At 32.9% G+C, this 17,185-nt stretch overlaps 1 protein-coding gene across 2 annotated transcripts in view; it reads right to left on the reverse strand.

Annotated features, from left to right (window-relative positions):
- Positions 1 to 17,185, reverse strand: part of AGL (amylo-alpha-1,6-glucosidase and 4-alpha-glucanotransferase) — a 79,439-nt gene that overhangs the window by 44,302 nt on the left and 17,952 nt on the right. For both annotated transcript variants that reach the window (XM_019919868.3, XM_073810504.1), the window contains exons 6-20: positions 13,861 to 14,042; positions 13,585 to 13,696; positions 10,399 to 10,522; positions 9,953 to 10,055; positions 9,760 to 9,857; positions 8,984 to 9,123; positions 7,750 to 7,937; positions 5,883 to 6,006; positions 5,130 to 5,293; positions 4,753 to 4,854; positions 4,486 to 4,641; positions 4,242 to 4,392; positions 1,904 to 2,028; positions 1,702 to 1,814; positions 1,449 to 1,583 (exon numbers count right to left, since the gene is read on the reverse strand). In XM_019919868.3, the coding sequence (XP_019775427.2) occupies positions 1,449 to 1,583; positions 1,702 to 1,814; positions 1,904 to 2,028; positions 4,242 to 4,392; positions 4,486 to 4,641; positions 4,753 to 4,854; positions 5,130 to 5,293; positions 5,883 to 6,006; positions 7,750 to 7,937; positions 8,984 to 9,123; positions 9,760 to 9,857; positions 9,953 to 10,055; positions 10,399 to 10,522; positions 13,585 to 13,696; positions 13,861 to 14,042 (2,017 nt within the window). The remainder of the gene's footprint in view (positions 1 to 1,448; positions 1,584 to 1,701; positions 1,815 to 1,903; positions 2,029 to 4,241; positions 4,393 to 4,485; positions 4,642 to 4,752; positions 4,855 to 5,129; positions 5,294 to 5,882; positions 6,007 to 7,749; positions 7,938 to 8,983; positions 9,124 to 9,759; positions 9,858 to 9,952; positions 10,056 to 10,398; positions 10,523 to 13,584; positions 13,697 to 13,860; positions 14,043 to 17,185) is intronic.

Consider the following 17,185-nt stretch of genomic DNA (forward strand, 5'->3'; position numbering starts at 1 on the left):
GATCTTGTCCCAAAATAATCTAAGTAGCTCTGATGAGGAATGTGCATTTTATAAACCTTCCATAGAAACACAAAACTGCTTCATCACAGATTTTTCTTTAGAATGTAACTACTAAGTATGGTTTGAATTAAGAGTTAATACCCTTATTAATAAAAGCTCTTAAGAAACAACAAAAACAATTGAACGGAACAGAAAAATGAGCTAATATGTAAAATGACATATCACCAAATAAATACAAATGGCTGATGAACAAAAAAATTAGCTTAAAATTTAAAATAAATTGAGATATCATTTTAAAGTATTTTATGTTTACCAATTTGACTAATAGCTAACACTTACTGATCACTCACTCTGTGTCAAACACTATTCTGTGAGTCACTATAATTATATCTTAGGTAACTTGCCCAAGGTCTTACGTCTTACAGCTAAGAGTCTGAAATTAGACTCAAACCCTAGCAGTCTAGTCGCATCCTCTATGCTGTTAAACATTACAATAATATATACTCAGTATTAGTAAGGATGTGCGATACTAGACTCTTTTACATAGAGCTGAAAATATTAATTAATATAATCTTTCTGGAGCAGATTTGGCAGTATTAAAAGCCTCATATATACAGACAGTCTAACTCAGAAATTCCAACCCTGGAAATTATCCTAGTACTCATGATATCAAACATATATTGAGTATTCGTTATGTGCCATGAATTGTGTTAAGTGCTTTATATGCATTATCCTATTTAATCCTTACAAAATCTAAGAGGTAGGAACTATTATAAGCCCCATTTTCCAGATGAGGAAACTGAGATGAAGAAAGTCTAAATAATTTGTTCAAGATCATACTGACAGTGGTGAAGCTGGAGTTAAACCCAGCCTTAAATTTCAAAACCCATACTCTTTAGTACTATATGGTACCACCTAGCAAGGGCTAATCTGATTAGTAAAGGAATAACAAAGGATTTATGCAAAGATGAATGTACAAAGACATACATAATAGGGAATAATTGGGAGCAATTCAGCTGTCCAAAAAATGTAGACTGATGAAATAAATTATGGTATAGCCATATATTAGAACAATGCATTGACATTAAATAAATGAAGTGGTAAGAAGTATGAAGTATGCAACTTAGTCTCAAATAGTTCAGAAAACCTGTGTGTATATGTATACAGAGACGTGTATATAGATAGATAGATAGATATGTATAGCATATATATGTATACATGTTTATCTATCTATCTATCTGGGAGTGTATGAGTGAGAGCACATGCTTGCATACACAGGCACAAGCCACAGGACAAAATGTTAACACTAAGTGATGAAAATACTCCTGGTCCTTAGACCATCCTTTAAGCAACAAGGATATACAGGACTCTTAAAATTGCTTAAATCAGGCTTGCGGTAACTTATCAGTTATTAAAGTGCAAATCTCCATAAAATAAGGCATACTTACGAAGCAAAAGGAATTTTTAATATAGGATCTGTGTTGTCAACAGCAAGACTCCCAGATTTAAAATGAGGACTGAATTGTGTCAGATGATTTCGAAGAATTCCAACAGCAGCTTGTGCATGTGGATCAAGACTAACTCTGAAAACATTAATTAAAATATAGTTAATTTTTAGGAGTAATTTATTCAAAATTAACAGGATATGTAAAACACTTTAAATATAAGTCAAGTTAACAGTTTGAACTCTAATTAACATACCTGAATATAATAACACTTCCAGGAGACAAATTTTCAAACTCTATTTCTTGAATATATTCATTGGGTCCTTTTGTGGTAATTCCAGCTTGTTTAACAATTTTACTTTCATTAAGCTTGAAAAAAATTATATAAAACTGTTCAATAAATAATTCTAATGTCCTTAAAATGTTAAACACAGTAGTGGGATGAGAGTCCCAAATACCTGAATATGTTCTCTAATTTCTACTGTGATATTTGGCATTCCATTGATTGAATTAGCATCCTTCCTATAAGGTTCCGTATTTCTCTCAACAGTTCTAGCTTCAAGAACTACTTCTTCAATTTTGCCTAGGAATATATAAAAACTTTAGCAAAACTTCATATTAAACCATCTGAAATTAAGAATTGGTAAAGAGGTTTTAAATCACTTAACTTAAAGTTGAATATGAAATATCAGTTAATTAAAAAAAAAAACCAGTCTGAAAGTAGATAATTCTACCCAAGATGCAGCTTTTACACACTGCTTTAAAAAAAAATCACAACTTAATTAACAAAGCTTTATTTGAAAAGAGATCTCATCAAGTAATAATGGCTTAGCTCTGGGGAACAATATACAACCTTCCTAATATTGAGTGGAGAGAAAGTAGATCACTTGAAAGGCTTACATTTAAAAAATGGAATATTTCAAAGACAGAAAAAATAGGGAAAAATTTAAAACACCCAGATCTCTTTACCTCACTTAAGAAAACATTCCAAATCCAACTGATGTCCCTGTGTACCCTTTCTCCCCCTTCAGAGGCAACCACTACCTGAAGGTTGGAGTTCATTGATCCTGTGCATTTTTGCTACATATGTATGTTTCCCTAAGCAAATATATACTATTCTCCATATGTCCAAGTTTATTTAAGTGATTCAAGTTATATATACATTTCTGCAACTTCCTTTCTATTGGACAACACTGTATTTTTTAGGTTTGTTCAGCTAATATAAATTAGCTCTACCTCATTTATTTCAAATGCCAAATAGTATTCCACTGTATGAATATACCAAAATGCATTCATTTTATTAACATTGTTATTGTTTTTCTCTACTATAAATAATGTTACAATAAATATTTCTGTGCATATTTCCTAATGGAAATGCAGAAGAGTTTCTCAGATATATACCTGGGAATAGAATTGCTGGACCAAAGGATATATAAAACTGCAACATTATTATTTAAATTATTTAAATAATTTGAACCATTAATCTGACAATGAAAGACTTTTTGATCCAGAAATCTACTTCTGGAAATATATACTAAGAAAATTGTTCAAAAGAAAAAGAATTATTCCTAGTGTATATTCAAATCTTAAAGAACACTGCTAAACATACCCCAAAATATTAAAAATGGAATACTAACATAATAAAATATGAAATATTTAACATAATGAAAATCACAATTTTGTGGACTGATAAAGTGGAAAATGTTTTAAGGATGATCACTGACAAAAAAAAAAAAAACCCCTGAGAAACTACTGTATACACTGAGTGCAGCCATGTAAAACTATGTATGTATATTAGCAACAACCAAATAAGATTACTGAATATAAACATGTGACTAGTCAAAAAAAGTAATAAACATTTGACTCTGAAACTATTCAAGTTGATAATTTCTAAAAATGGGAGTTATGAATATTTAGCAACTAGCAACCAATATAGAATATGATGATTTTTATGAGAATCTTCATTCACTCAATTAATCAACAGACTTGGACAGCTGCTGTATGCACAGGAGCATGTTATGCCATAATATATTATATATAATAATAAGGAAGGAAATGAAATACACATGTCTAGAAAAAAATCAAGCAATACTAAGGATATATCTCAAGGATGTATTTTATAACTAAGTGTCAGAGTGATATAGAGAGAATATAATTACTTTATGTTCAGAGGAGAGAGAGTTCACTGAATACTTAGAGAAAGATTCTCAAAGGAGGTGAAACTTTAGTCCTTGAAAGATGTAAAGAATTCATAAATAAGTGTAAGTAAGACTACTTGGGGAACAGTGAAAATATCTATTTGGTTGAAATAGTGGAGTGACACAGGGCCAGGAAGGTAGGTGAGGATGGATTATAAAGAGCCTTAAATATTAAACTATTTTCCATTTTAGTTTATATATGTAAATATGTGTATACACATACATAAAAACACTTGGACACACATATGAATATATGTATATACATATATACAAACACATGAACATACATATATATTTTCCTGGGTATAGAAGAAATACATGTTCATTTTATACAAATTAGGAGATAAGGGAATGTATTAGGATGAAAACAAAATCACTTCACAACTCAAAAAATGTTAACATTTGAGAGTATTTTCAGGTTTTGTTCCATGTAGTAAAAATATAAGCTATCAAAAATTTCTAATGCTTTTTCTCAACTATGTCTACACTTGCACTGTGTTACAATATATACGATATGTAACAATTTAATAATATTTATTATTATTATTATCAACAATTTAACAATATAATCACAATAACACTTTTTAGATCCCATTACCAGGGATGCACATTTGAGGCACTTCCTTCCTGTAAAATGAAGTCTTGGGATTCCTGAAAGCAGTTCTAGACACAGATACAACTGATTGATGGATACTAGGTGAGTGTCTTGTTACTGCCACTATGTCTTCATCAACTTGATCCACATACACCTGAGAAACAAAGAGAAAACACATTAGTGCTCAAATTGGGAAGACTCTAAAATTGAACCTTAAGAAAGAAACCTAGAAAATTTAGTTTCTTGCCTGAATAAAACCCTTGGCTCCAAGCTCTTGGTGAAGTTTATTGATGGCACACCTGGCTGCAATGATGCCACTTTGGAAATTAACTTCACCGAAATTGGACGGTGATGCTGCAGGATTCCACTTAGTGTAAAACCGTTCTTCAGAAACTACTGAAATCTGAACAAAATTACAACTTAGCCATGTGTACGTTTTAATTACAATGAGAACTTTTGGTAAAAATGATCAAAGCTTTTTGCCTTGTAGTTTTAAAAAACAACACAAACAAACCTGATGAGGCACTAATTCGTCATAGCCCTTAGTACTTCCACTAGCACAACATGCCATAGAAACAATCGTGGAACTTGGGAGAGCATCATATGCTGACCTATGCTAGAAAACAATAAAAAAACAAACAAACAAAAACCCAAAAGTTTATTTTCTTTCAAATGCAAAGTGCCATCCTATAGCATAATGAAGTAAAAGGATAAGTGCATAAATACATTTGATAAGATAACAAATAACAAAACGCTCAAAAACCTTTGTATCACAATCACTAAGGCACTATTTTGAAGTTTTGTGGATATTACTACCACTAAATAGCAGGGAACTAAATATCAAAACATTCAGCAAAATCAGTAAATACAAGAAACACGTTAGATACTTACCACAATAGGACACTCATTATCATGGGTAACATCCATAAACAGGGCATGTGCAATAGCTGGCATTAAAGGCCTCAAACAGGGCTGAACGAAGGATCCAACAGGTTCTCCTCCATATCGGTAAACTAATCTGCCTTCTTCATGACTGTCATACGCACTCATTGCCTCTGCAAGGCATTACAGAATATTTTAACAATCTTCATTATCAATGTCCAAGAAGAGATTAGATTTCGTATCATGACTGATTTTCAAAAAAAGACCACATAAATATTATAAAAAATAAAACAGCTTTAAACATTTAAACAAATGTCCATTAGTTTAAATGACAAAAAAGTCTTCTCTGTAACTTAACCAGAGAAATGGTTCATGCAGGTAAAAGGGAACATATGTTGTTTATTAGGATGTTGGTTATATAAAATCTATGAAGAAAAATCTAAAGATTATATCACATAGGCAGGTAGGAGATGAAAAACAGATTTGTATATTTTCAACAACCAAAAAAATGGTTTTGTTCATGAATCATCAGTTCATTCCACTGCTCTTTCAAGTTAAAATGAGATATTTTACCCCAAAGTGGAAATTTTTACTGATGAAAACAGACTAAGTTATACTAGGAAATTCTGAGTAGAATATTTAAAAGAACAGTAACTATGTTGAACATCATTAAATGCTGTATATAAAGCTATTAAATGCCTTTTAATCTACTTAAACAAAAACTAAAGCTTTAGATGGCAGAAACACTTTCAATAAGCCTACCTCTTATTAAGGAACTAATGCCCAGTCTAGTAACAAAGATATTGTCCAGGTCTTCACTTCCTGTGAACAGTTCAGCTACTACATATAAATTGGGTTGCAATTTCCTAGCAGCATCCAACATGTACTGCAAAAAGCACAGTTACAAATGTAACAGAAAGAGAAAAGCAAGATGGTGCAGGGGAAGGAGAGGAGGCAAGATTAGGCATGGATTTGACAAAGGAAAATATCATGTAGCAAGACAAAAGATGAATTTCCAAATAAAGTAATTGTGCATATGTAAGAAAACATAAAACAGACCAATACACACAGGAAACAAGAGAATTTATAAAGACAATATAACAGTTAAAAAGGAAGATTAGATTTTGCAGATATAGGGACACAAGGGGGAGGAAAAAAGAAAGAAGAAAAATGTTAGTGTCACATTAAAAAATGTAAACCATAACACTGCAGTTCTGCTAGGATTTCCCCCCATTTTATGTTTGTTTTTAATACCTCTAATCAGACCATTAATTTCCAGGCACTTGACTAAGCTATTCATGATAAATTCCCTACTGGTGAATCATTTAGCTATTGCAAAGATTAGGTCTGACCAGACTGAAGCCAGTTTTTCCTACAGATGATAGTAAACTTTTTTTTTTTGGCCATGCTTTGCAGCTTGCAGTATCTTAGTTCCCTGACCAGGGACTGAACTGGGGCCATTGCAGTGAAACCACTGAGTCCTAACTACTGGACCACCAGGGAATTCCCCAAAACTCTTTTTTTTTTTTTCCCCCCCAAAACTCTTAATCAGAAATCAGATCAGTTCCAAAAAGTTTTTTTTTAACATAACATTTACACAAAGACTAATAAAATACTTGAAATTCTATCAAGTAAGATCCTAGAGGATTATGTAACTTAAAATTAAGCAAATTAAATTTTAATATTCTAACTTTTGCCATAATGTTATAACAATCTTAAAAGTGTATTTTTTTTTGATGTTGCTATAAAGGCACACACAAAAAATCCTCTGCCATTTTTTGAAGCTAAAAAACGTCTACCACCTTAACTAATGTTCATTAAATTCTTCCAAATCAAATCAGTTTTTCATCACAGGACTTGAAACATATACATCATAATACTGCTTTAAAAGTATAGAAATAGATGTTTTTCAGATAAGCACACATTTCCAAAGAACACTAACTTGTGACTAGAAAACTATCAAAGATCGTATAAACAGAATGAAAATTTGAAGTGTTTACAAAGCTGCAAAAGGTAAAAGATAATGCTGTAAGTGTTGGCATTGCTTAAGTTACTGTAAAAAAACCCAAAGAGGAATAGAAAACTTTTATGTTTACATTTACATTTTTATAAACAATTAATAAAAATTGAATCAATGAGGCTAAAATAGTTTCAATATGCTGTAATGTTAGGGTTTAAATAATCATTATAATATGAAATAAGCTATTCAACTTCACAGTGGCTACTAATGTATTGAAAGCAACCTAAAAATAACAAGAATAAGACAAATTAATACTTATATATTAAAATATTAATAAGATTAATTCTGTTTTAATATTAAAATATGAATATTTTAATAATATATATACAGCAATATGGTTGTGTGTGTATTATCAGAGACAATATAATGTACTTCCCTAACTTAAAATAAAAATATTAACTCAAACATTTTATAGCCCAGTACTCCATAACAGCTGCATCAAAAAATTGTCAGAACTATGCAAATTATGCAAGTGTTAAATACTACCACCAAATCAATGTTGGTATCCAACTAGCAAAAGGAAACATATATTTGTATACTCTATTTAAGGAAAGCTAGGAGAGAATACTGAATTTCTTTTCTTAACGTAGATGAATTGTTTTTCTGTACCTCGGCTACATGAAGAGGTGTTGAGTGACAGTTATCAAGACGGACTCCCTGGAAATAAGTCGCAGTTATTTCAGTGTATTTTTTCATGTGTGCCCAGAGATAAGGACAGTCCTCTGGTTTTTTCCCATAGCGTAATTTAACACTGTCTCCCCAGCAAATAAGTTCTCTCCTTAGATAAACATCTGAACCTGTTAAGAAAGGAGCTTGCTTTCAATGGTTTGAGAAACAAAATGAAAACATTTACTTCAAGGAAAAACTTGTTTTTAAAACACATTTACTATTTCTAACACAAACCATATATAGGTTAAAATTACATCTAAAATAGCATGGGATAAAATTTTTTAAAGTTAATAGTAATTTGGATCTCATATCTATTTTGCTAAAATTGTACCTTATTGTCTCTTCTAAAAATGTGTGCTTAATGGCAAAAATTTAAGTTACTTCTTGAAGGAAAACAATAATAGTAGGCCTTTAAAGCTACAGTTCTACCAAAAACATTTAAAGCTCCATCTCCACCTTGCTACCAATTTTTGGCAATAGGTTACATTAAATCCACGGTGTACAGCAGAATGTCTTTTTTCATTTAGAATGGTTAGAAAGGAGAGGGCAGAGGTACTTAAATCCAAAGCTACACTCTTTTTTTTTTAAAAAAATGAGATTTCTGAATTAAATTTAATGTCATTAAAACAGGCTTCTAATTCTAAAATGTTAAAAAATAAATATATTGATAGGTCCCCTGCAAAATTCTTCCTGGCAATGAAATAGCTGTAGAAAAATAAGATGCTAGTATTAAGTGAGAGGGAATCTAAAAAAAACTGGTTTCTAGTTTAACTGCCATTCAAATACCTTAAATACTCCTCTGGCTAATGAGTGAAAATATCTCTTATAGTAAATAGTTGTAATAATAGAGGTTTCAAATGTCTTTTAAAAACGCAATAAATTGTTGCCCAAATAAACTCTTAGGCAGAACCACAATATAAAATAGATATATAAAAGCTATTCTGTTTGAGGAGATAAGGGGTAGAAAGGGAAAGGAGGGAAAAGAAGAAGGTGAATCCCATCCTGTCAATCCCTTCTCTTCTCTCTCAAACTGTATGCACCTCTGGCATCTGTAATGAAATAGTTTTAAAAACACTAGCATAGTGGGGGGAAAAATCAATAAACAATTTATATTTTGAGCTTGCCGTGAACTTTTATTTCCCTATCCATAGAGAAGTTAACAAAAATGATATACCTGGTTCAGCAAAGTTTCGAAGGGGATCATCTCCCATTACCCATCCATTATGTGCCATCAGAAAACAAGCTTTATTTGGGACATGAATCATAGATTCTTCTGTGGAGAGGGGCATTTCTTCAAAAGGGAAAGTAAAATATCTAGGGAGATACAATCAAGTATGAAATCCATACAGAGAAACTCCTTGGAGAGAATGTGAATTAGCACTATTAAAATTAAACTTCTTCCCTAGTGAATAGAATAGAAAAGATTAGTTTGACACCATTTATGGGAAATAAACTGCAATATAGGTAAAAAAATCGTCAGTAGACATTTTGAGTAAACCTAATAGGATTTGAGAAATAGCATATCTGATTAACATTCTAAATAATAACTTTAAAAATCTCATAAAATTACTAAGAAAATCACTGAGGAATTGACATTATTTTGCAAAGGTTTTTACTACACTTCAGTTGCCTAATCTATGTTGTATATTACTTAAAGTATAAGGAACTAAATGCTTAATTTGATTAACGTTGAATTTATTAGTAAGTATGCAGTCCTCCAGAAACATGAATGTAAATGATTATAAATTGGTTCATAATAATGATAGTTTCTCTAACTAAAGATGTGCCTAACAAAATTAATATTAAGCTTAGTTACCAGATCAAAACTTCTATTTCAATTTAAGAAATGTACTGAGTCACACATTAAAGGAAACATTTAGGTTAATTTGAAGAGTTTAATACAATTTTCAATTTTTAACCTTTAATGAGAAGAAAACAAAAATGGAATACCTGGTAACCAAAGGATGTTTTCTAGTGACAGGTCCTAGTTTAGGACCATGGCCAGCCAGTCGTTCATAAAACACATTTCCCAAAAGGCAATTAACTGCCTAGAAAACATGAAATTATATTACATCAACGACAACAACAAGAAACAGTATTAACACTCAAAGAAAAACAGCAGTTCAAAAGAAGTAGGTAAAACCTGTTCCTGATGATAGTTCACGAGTTGATGCTTCTCTGAATTTAATTCCTCAATTCTCTTCCGGAACCAACTGCAGCATTCGTTAATTGCGGCTGGCCCATTACTTGAAACAGATAAAGCAATACAAACATTATTTAATGGTTTTACAAATTCTACATTTAAAAATTTTCTAATAATGGTCATAGAAACTTTAAATATATTCATCAGGATCTTAATTATGGCTAAAGAAGTTTTCCAACTGTATACATTTTTACATTTATGTATAGGAACATGGACCAGCACACAGACAAGAGGGGAAATGTCATGCGTTTGAAGTAGTAGAATTATGGTGAATTACTTTTTTCCATTTTATATTCAGGCTTTTAACAATAGCATGAAAATAATACTATCCATAAAGGTTTACAAGTAATAGTACTCTTTAATATGTAGTAAAATATAAAACATACTCATGTGGTATGAAAGTTGCTAGTGCAACGTTCATATCTACAGTACAGCCAAGTCGTCTGTATTCAGGATCCTGAATAATCTTAAGGTGTTGTTTTGGATCAGGCTTTGTTGTTTTCCTATTTCCTGAAAGAAAGAAAATATTATATCTTAAATGCAGCTATGCATAAGGAGATTATAACTGTTACTGATTTCAAATTTTTAGTTTATAGTTTTTTCTTGGAAAATAAAATATATGTTTATTTCATAAGCATCCTTCCCACCTCCCTGTCCATCCTCCTGCACACCATCTAACACACACACACACACACACACACACACACACACGGAAGGAAAGACAGAGAGAGAGAGAGAGAGAGAGAGAGAGAGAGAGAGAGAGAGAGAGACTGACTGAGGAAAAAAAACCCAAAAACACTATAAAAGAAAAACACAGCAGTTCCTACCAGTTCAACCTCAGTCCCATCTTTCTACCTCAGTTGGCATTCAGTTATTCTATATATTCTTTAGGGCATTAAGGATGTTGATGGTACAAATTTTCTTCACAGGTGCTACCAAATACATTAACATTAGGACTTTTTTTTCCTCAAAGATTGCTTTCTATTCTAAAAAGTAAGTCATATTAACAACCTAACTTTCTCTGAAAGAAGCACACAGGTTTGTTTTCATACTGTTTTCCTTTTCATCAACAAGCATATTCTTACATAATAATAAAAAATGAAAAAAGTAAATAAACCTTTTATGGGGGGAATTTTCACTCTTCTTCTGGAACTTGTTCCTAATAAATCAGGTATTGGTACAGGATTGCCTCCACTGGGTTTGATTTTATATTAATTAATACCTGGCTTATTCTAAAAAGATTTTGCAATGGCTTATAAAGGCCCAAACAAACTAAGATAAAAATTAAATAGATTTTAATATGTATTTTCTGAGGTTAATCCAGATGAGTAACATACATGAAAAATTCCAGAAGTGTTTAAAAAAGAGAAAAAGCTACACAATCAGTGTACATTATAAAAGTCTTTAGTACTGGTAGACTAAAAGACAGATCACTGGAATAGCACAGCTAACAGGTCCATGTGTATTTAGTGTATGATTATACATTATGAAGTATCATGGTGGTACCCCAAATCAGTATAAAAGGATGGATTATCAACTCAATATCATTTTTAAAAATAAGAATAAAGTTAAATATCTTCTTTATATAAATTCCAGGTATACTAAATATTTAAAAGTAAAATATAAATAAGATTATCAGAAGAAAACATAGATTGCTGTTTGAAGGTCTAGGCACAATGTGAAATCAGAAGCCATAAAAGAAAAGATTAACAAATTTGGTTACACTGGGGGAAAAACTACCATAAACAAGAGTTAAAAGATCAACAGCATACTAGGAGGATATATTTGAGGCCACTATAATAAGGAATCACAAAGAATAATAAGTCAATATGAAAAAGACAAACAACCCAGTAGAAAAATAGGGAAAGAACATTAATAGGGAATTAATGGAAGAACTATAAATGGCTAATTAACATGTGAAAAGATATTTCACTAATAGGCAAAGAAATGTAAATTAAAATAATGAATATTTTCCCTTATTGACAAAGATTATAAAGATTAATGGTATCTAACATTGGTGATGGTATAGTTAGTGATAATGTAAACTGGTACAACTTGTGTTGAAAAGCAATTTGACAATATCTATCATAAATTTATCATGAAATCTGTATACCCTTTGACCCATGAATTCTATGTCTAACAATTTGTCCTACAGATTTACTCACATAGCAAGTAAAGATAACATGTACAAGGATATATTTTCTATAGTACTGCTTATAAGAATATAAATTCTCCTAGGGCAAGGGCTTGCTACTATGTTCACCACTGAATCCCCACGCCTGGAAGAGTGTCTTTCACATAACAGTTGATTCAATAAATACGTATTGAATGAATGAGAAATGAACTGCAAATAGTCTATCTAAAAGGCTAAAGAAATTCAAGTACTTTAAAACAGTGTATTCTATCTAGAGATTAAAAGAAATAATTAGCTGTAATAAGATCATGCTGTCAACTAAAATAACAAGTTGTTAAACAATCCATATGCTATAGTTTTATTTGTGTGTGTATAAAATAGATATAAATATAAAACTTACGAATATAATTTATATATATATAATTAGATAAAATTGGAATTTCTTTCAAAAAGAGTCTGAAAAGAAACACAAGAAACTATTAATTGATACTTCCTTCTAGTAAGTAGGTTTTGGGGGAGAGGAACTCACACATTCCATTTATTATATTTTTGCACATTATTGCAAATAAATAATACAGCTTATAAACATTAGAGGGAAGGGGAGATCTTCAGTAAAATAAAACATGAAGGAAAGTTAATATAAAAAATTCATGTATTAAGATGTTACACAATTGTGAAAGTTGAGAGAGTAAATCTGACCCTAAGCTTCCTGGGCCTCAGGTCATACTGATTTCTACTTTGAAGGCAGTATTTCTGGGCCCTACGCAAGCTCTAGTTTCTGGATGAGGAAGAGGATTTCTAGCCATCAAAGATCCTTGCTGTTAGGCTGTCCTATACTAATTGAAGATACATTCTTTATAATTTTTCTAATTTGCCTCCAAAAAACCCTAATTTCTCTTTCAGCATGTTTTTTTCTATACTACTTTGTCAGGGAGATCTGTTTCTTTATCTTTGCTACTGGCTAGTACCTGAGTCAGTCTCACTAGTGGTTAGGTAGCCTTAATGGTAGGCGCCATCAGCTAGAAGCCCCTCTACCTCAGTTAAGATTCCTATGTTAGCCAACAGAGGACATACATCTCTCAGTTTCAAAGACTGTTTTGAGTCTTTGGCCGCTGAAATACTCTGCTCTACTTACCTGCCATTCATGCATTTAACAAATACATATTGAGCTCTACAGTATTCTGAGCATTGTGCTAAGGAATCAGTGTAAGAAACAGTCCCCGAGGGAAATAAGTATGTATTATGACATGCCCTTTAGATATCTCTGCTAACTCTAAGATAGCTTCCAGAATCATAGTTTTAGAGCATCAAAAACAATACAAATATCATATAATAATAACAGATTTAATAATGTGTTAACCAAGAGAAGAGTTATCGCTTCAAGAGCAATACTAGATTTCTTAAAATCGATAGAAACATTCTAGTGTATATCCTGTACCTTGTGTAAGAAGTCCTCTAAATTGCTCAACTGCTTTGTCAACATCCACTTGGAAAAATTCCCAGAGATGGATCTTTGGGAAAATATCCTCCCAAATTATTTTTCGAATGCACTGGAAAATATCAATAGTTAAAATATACACATTTAAAATCTTTTTACTAAACATTATTTAGCATATTAAAAGACAGGTTCTAAATGATTTTCAACCACACATTTACTTTACACTTTAGAAATTCTGCTATTGTTTTAGTGTGGTATTCCTCTATACATACTGACATTCATTTGATGATCATTTTCAATCAAAGCAGCTACTCCTCTTTCTTTGTATTTCCCTTCTGCAACGTCACAGGATAAATGCCAAAGTGCTCTGTCTAAGACCCAGGCAGGTTTTAAGTGTGGGGAATTCACAAGGTTATATGCACTTTCTGGATGTTCCTGGAGCCATTTACTTTTAGTAGCTTAAAGAAAAAGGAAACATAAAGGCATATCATGTAATTAAACTGAAGTTAAGTTTAAAGGTAAAATAAAATATCAACATCTATCACTCATTTTCTTATATATTAGATATCAATATTTTATAATGATATTGTAGTATGAAAACAATTTTTTGGTTGTGGTATCCTATCATCTATTTCACCATATATTTTTCTTTCCTGTTGTAAGAGTTTTCCATTGTATAAATTGTTCACTATTGCAGTGGGAGTTAAGAAGGGTCTTATCCTTGGCCTCTTTTTTTTTTTTTTTTTTTTTTTTGCGGTACGCGGGCCTCTCACTGTTGTGGCCTCTCCCATTGCAGAGCACAGGCTCCAGACACGCAGACCCAGCGGCCATGGCTCACGGGCCCAGCCGCTCTGCGGCATGTGGGATCTTCCCAGACCGGGGCACGAACCCATGTCCCCTGCATCGGCAGGTGGACTCTCAAACACTGTGCCACCAGGGAAGCCCCCTTGGCCTCTTTTGATGCTCCTTGGGTGAACTTATTTTGGAATGCTCCTTCTAAACCTAAAGGACATCTTTCCCTTTAAGGCAGACTGGGCTTTTGCCCTGACTTCAAGTTCTCTGGCCTCATTAAAGCAGAAAGTTACCTGTATCTTCAATTCTGGTTTGGGCTTTTCAGTGTCTGGCTGTTAGGTTCTAGGGCAGAAGAGCCCCCTGACATTTACTTTCCCCAGGAGCTTCTCCTTTTTACTTCTGGTCTCCTGAGTGACAGGGCCCTCCTTCGGCCCCACCTAAGCTCTAGGTTCTCTCTCTTACCTATCCTTCGAATGCAAAATGTCATTTATATCTTTTTCTCCTACATATCATGTATTCCTGTGGTTTTTTTTTTTTTTTTTGAGTGGGAGAGGGAGGTGAGATTCCTTCCTCTAGATCTTTAAATATGCTTGTATCTCCCCAAAGCTAAGAATACAAACACACAACTTATCTAAATGCAGTTATTTCTCTAAGTTCTGCAGGGTCTATTAGTATCGAGACCAAACATCTTGAAAACCCAACCTGTATCTACTGCTTCCACTTTCTCCCCACACTCTCATTCCTTCTCCCACTACAGTCTGCTTCTACAGCCAGAGCTCCACCGAGATTACTCCAGCCTCCTAATCATGAAATTTAGTGTTACTTTCTCATTTTCATCACTTTCAACTCTACATTTGTCATTACTGATTAGTCCTTCCGTGATTTACAAAAGACCTCTTCCTTGATTTTCAAAAGGTGTCGTTATCTTGGTTGCCTTAAATTTTTGCTTCTCTCTTTCGTGCCCTCTCTTTTCCTTCTCATCTCCCCTAAACCCTGGAGGGAGGTTTGCTACATTTTAGTCCTTCTCTTTCCTCACACCCACTCTTCTCAGTACATCTCTCAAACTGGCCCAGACTCCAGCTGAGGCCCAGGCACATCTACCCAAGCATGTGATGATAGCACTGCCTGGGGACAGCTTGTTAACTCAAAATCCATTCATAGGTCCACATATATCTACACTGAAAGTGTCATATATCCCAGGCACTGTTCTGGGAGCTAGCTATTCTGTAGAAAATAAGGGAGCAAGGTTCAGGTGCTCATGGAGCCTTCATTCTAGAAAGGGTTTTTTGTTTGTTTGTTTTTAATTTTGCTTAGACAATCCTGATGGAAGAAAACTCAGTTCTCTCATAGGCAGCCTCTTTGTATAGCTAATCTTGAAAGGTTAATAAGATATATTGTTTCAATAAAACTGATACAAGTGAGGCTGAGAAACTGCTAAAAAAAATATACTCCAATAACAAGGGTATAGCTTGTATCTTATTACCCATTTGTAGCAGTAAGTTCAGAATCAGAATCAGGAGTTTTGCAAGGTATTTCAAGTGTTTACAACATTGGAGGTAATTTGTTTTAATTTATTAATAAACAAATAAAAGCTAGACATATTTTGCTTCATCTTTAAAATGGACTAATGCCCTGTAAGTTCATGCTCAGGAGTGGTTAATGTACATGAAAGTAGTAACAATTTTTCAATACCTACCATATGCCAGGAACTGTTAAGTGCATTAATTTATTAACCCTCATGCTCTTCCAAATGATATAGGACATACTATTATGTTCATTTGAAAGCCTGAGATAGGTACCTCAGCAAAAGTCACACAGCCAGAAAAAGAACTGGACAAGTCTCTTCAGAATCTGCAGTCTAACCCTTTTGCTCTATGGCTGAGATGAATGTGGTCATGCCTTGTTCACTCAGCTGAGAACCATTACAATCCTTACAGAGTTTTAAAATCATTATTATTTTTAGTTTCACGTATATGATAAATCATTTAGTAAGTCACTGATTTACTTAGTATTTATTTAATAGACAAAATACATAAGAAGCAGAGATGTTGTAATAGAAGTTAAATTGATAATTCTCCAAATTTGAATCAAGATAGTTTTCCCAAGATTTATCACCATAGTCATTGAAATTCAAGATTATATAAGAGAAAAATGTCATGATAATTATATCCAATTTGGATTTTCGTTTATTAAAATACTAAGGCAACCCCAACTTTTTACATGGTAAAATCCTGAAACTTTGTTTCTTATCTCAATTTTATGAAACAAAATCAAGTGTAAAATGAAAGAATTCTAAACATTAGGTAATAAAAGTATTTTTTCTCATTCTATATGAAAGAGGAGTTAAACTCCAAAATATGTCTTAATACATATCAAAATTAAAAATGAAAGATGGACTTCCAGAGTAGCACAGTAAAGAAAGACTCTGGAAATTGTCCTAAGGGCATCTGGCACATGGAGAAACATTTATTCAAGAAAATCTACTAATTCTTAGTAAGAATAGCAAGAGTCTGTGGCACTTGAACCACAACCTGCTCCCTTATCCCACCCGACCAACCACGTGTTATGGAAGCTCTACCCCAGTGCTCTACTCCAGGCAGGTGTGGCCAAGATGGGAGATGCCCTCTCCCCTTACCTCCCAGTCTGGGGTTAGTTTCATTCTGGGAGAGGCAGGCACACCGAGTGAACAACGAAGTACACTCTGACCTAGGGTGACTTCTAGGAAGCCAGCCTTAAAAAGAAATCCCATTCACCTCTGGCAGTCTGGAAGACCTTGTGTATGCCCAAGGCTGAGCCATCTCTGCAGCAG

This window comes from Tursiops truncatus, chromosome 1 (genome assembly GCF_011762595.2).
Source record: "Tursiops truncatus isolate mTurTru1 chromosome 1, mTurTru1.mat.Y, whole genome shotgun sequence".
Taxonomy (NCBI): domain Eukaryota; kingdom Metazoa; phylum Chordata; class Mammalia; order Artiodactyla; family Delphinidae; genus Tursiops; species Tursiops truncatus.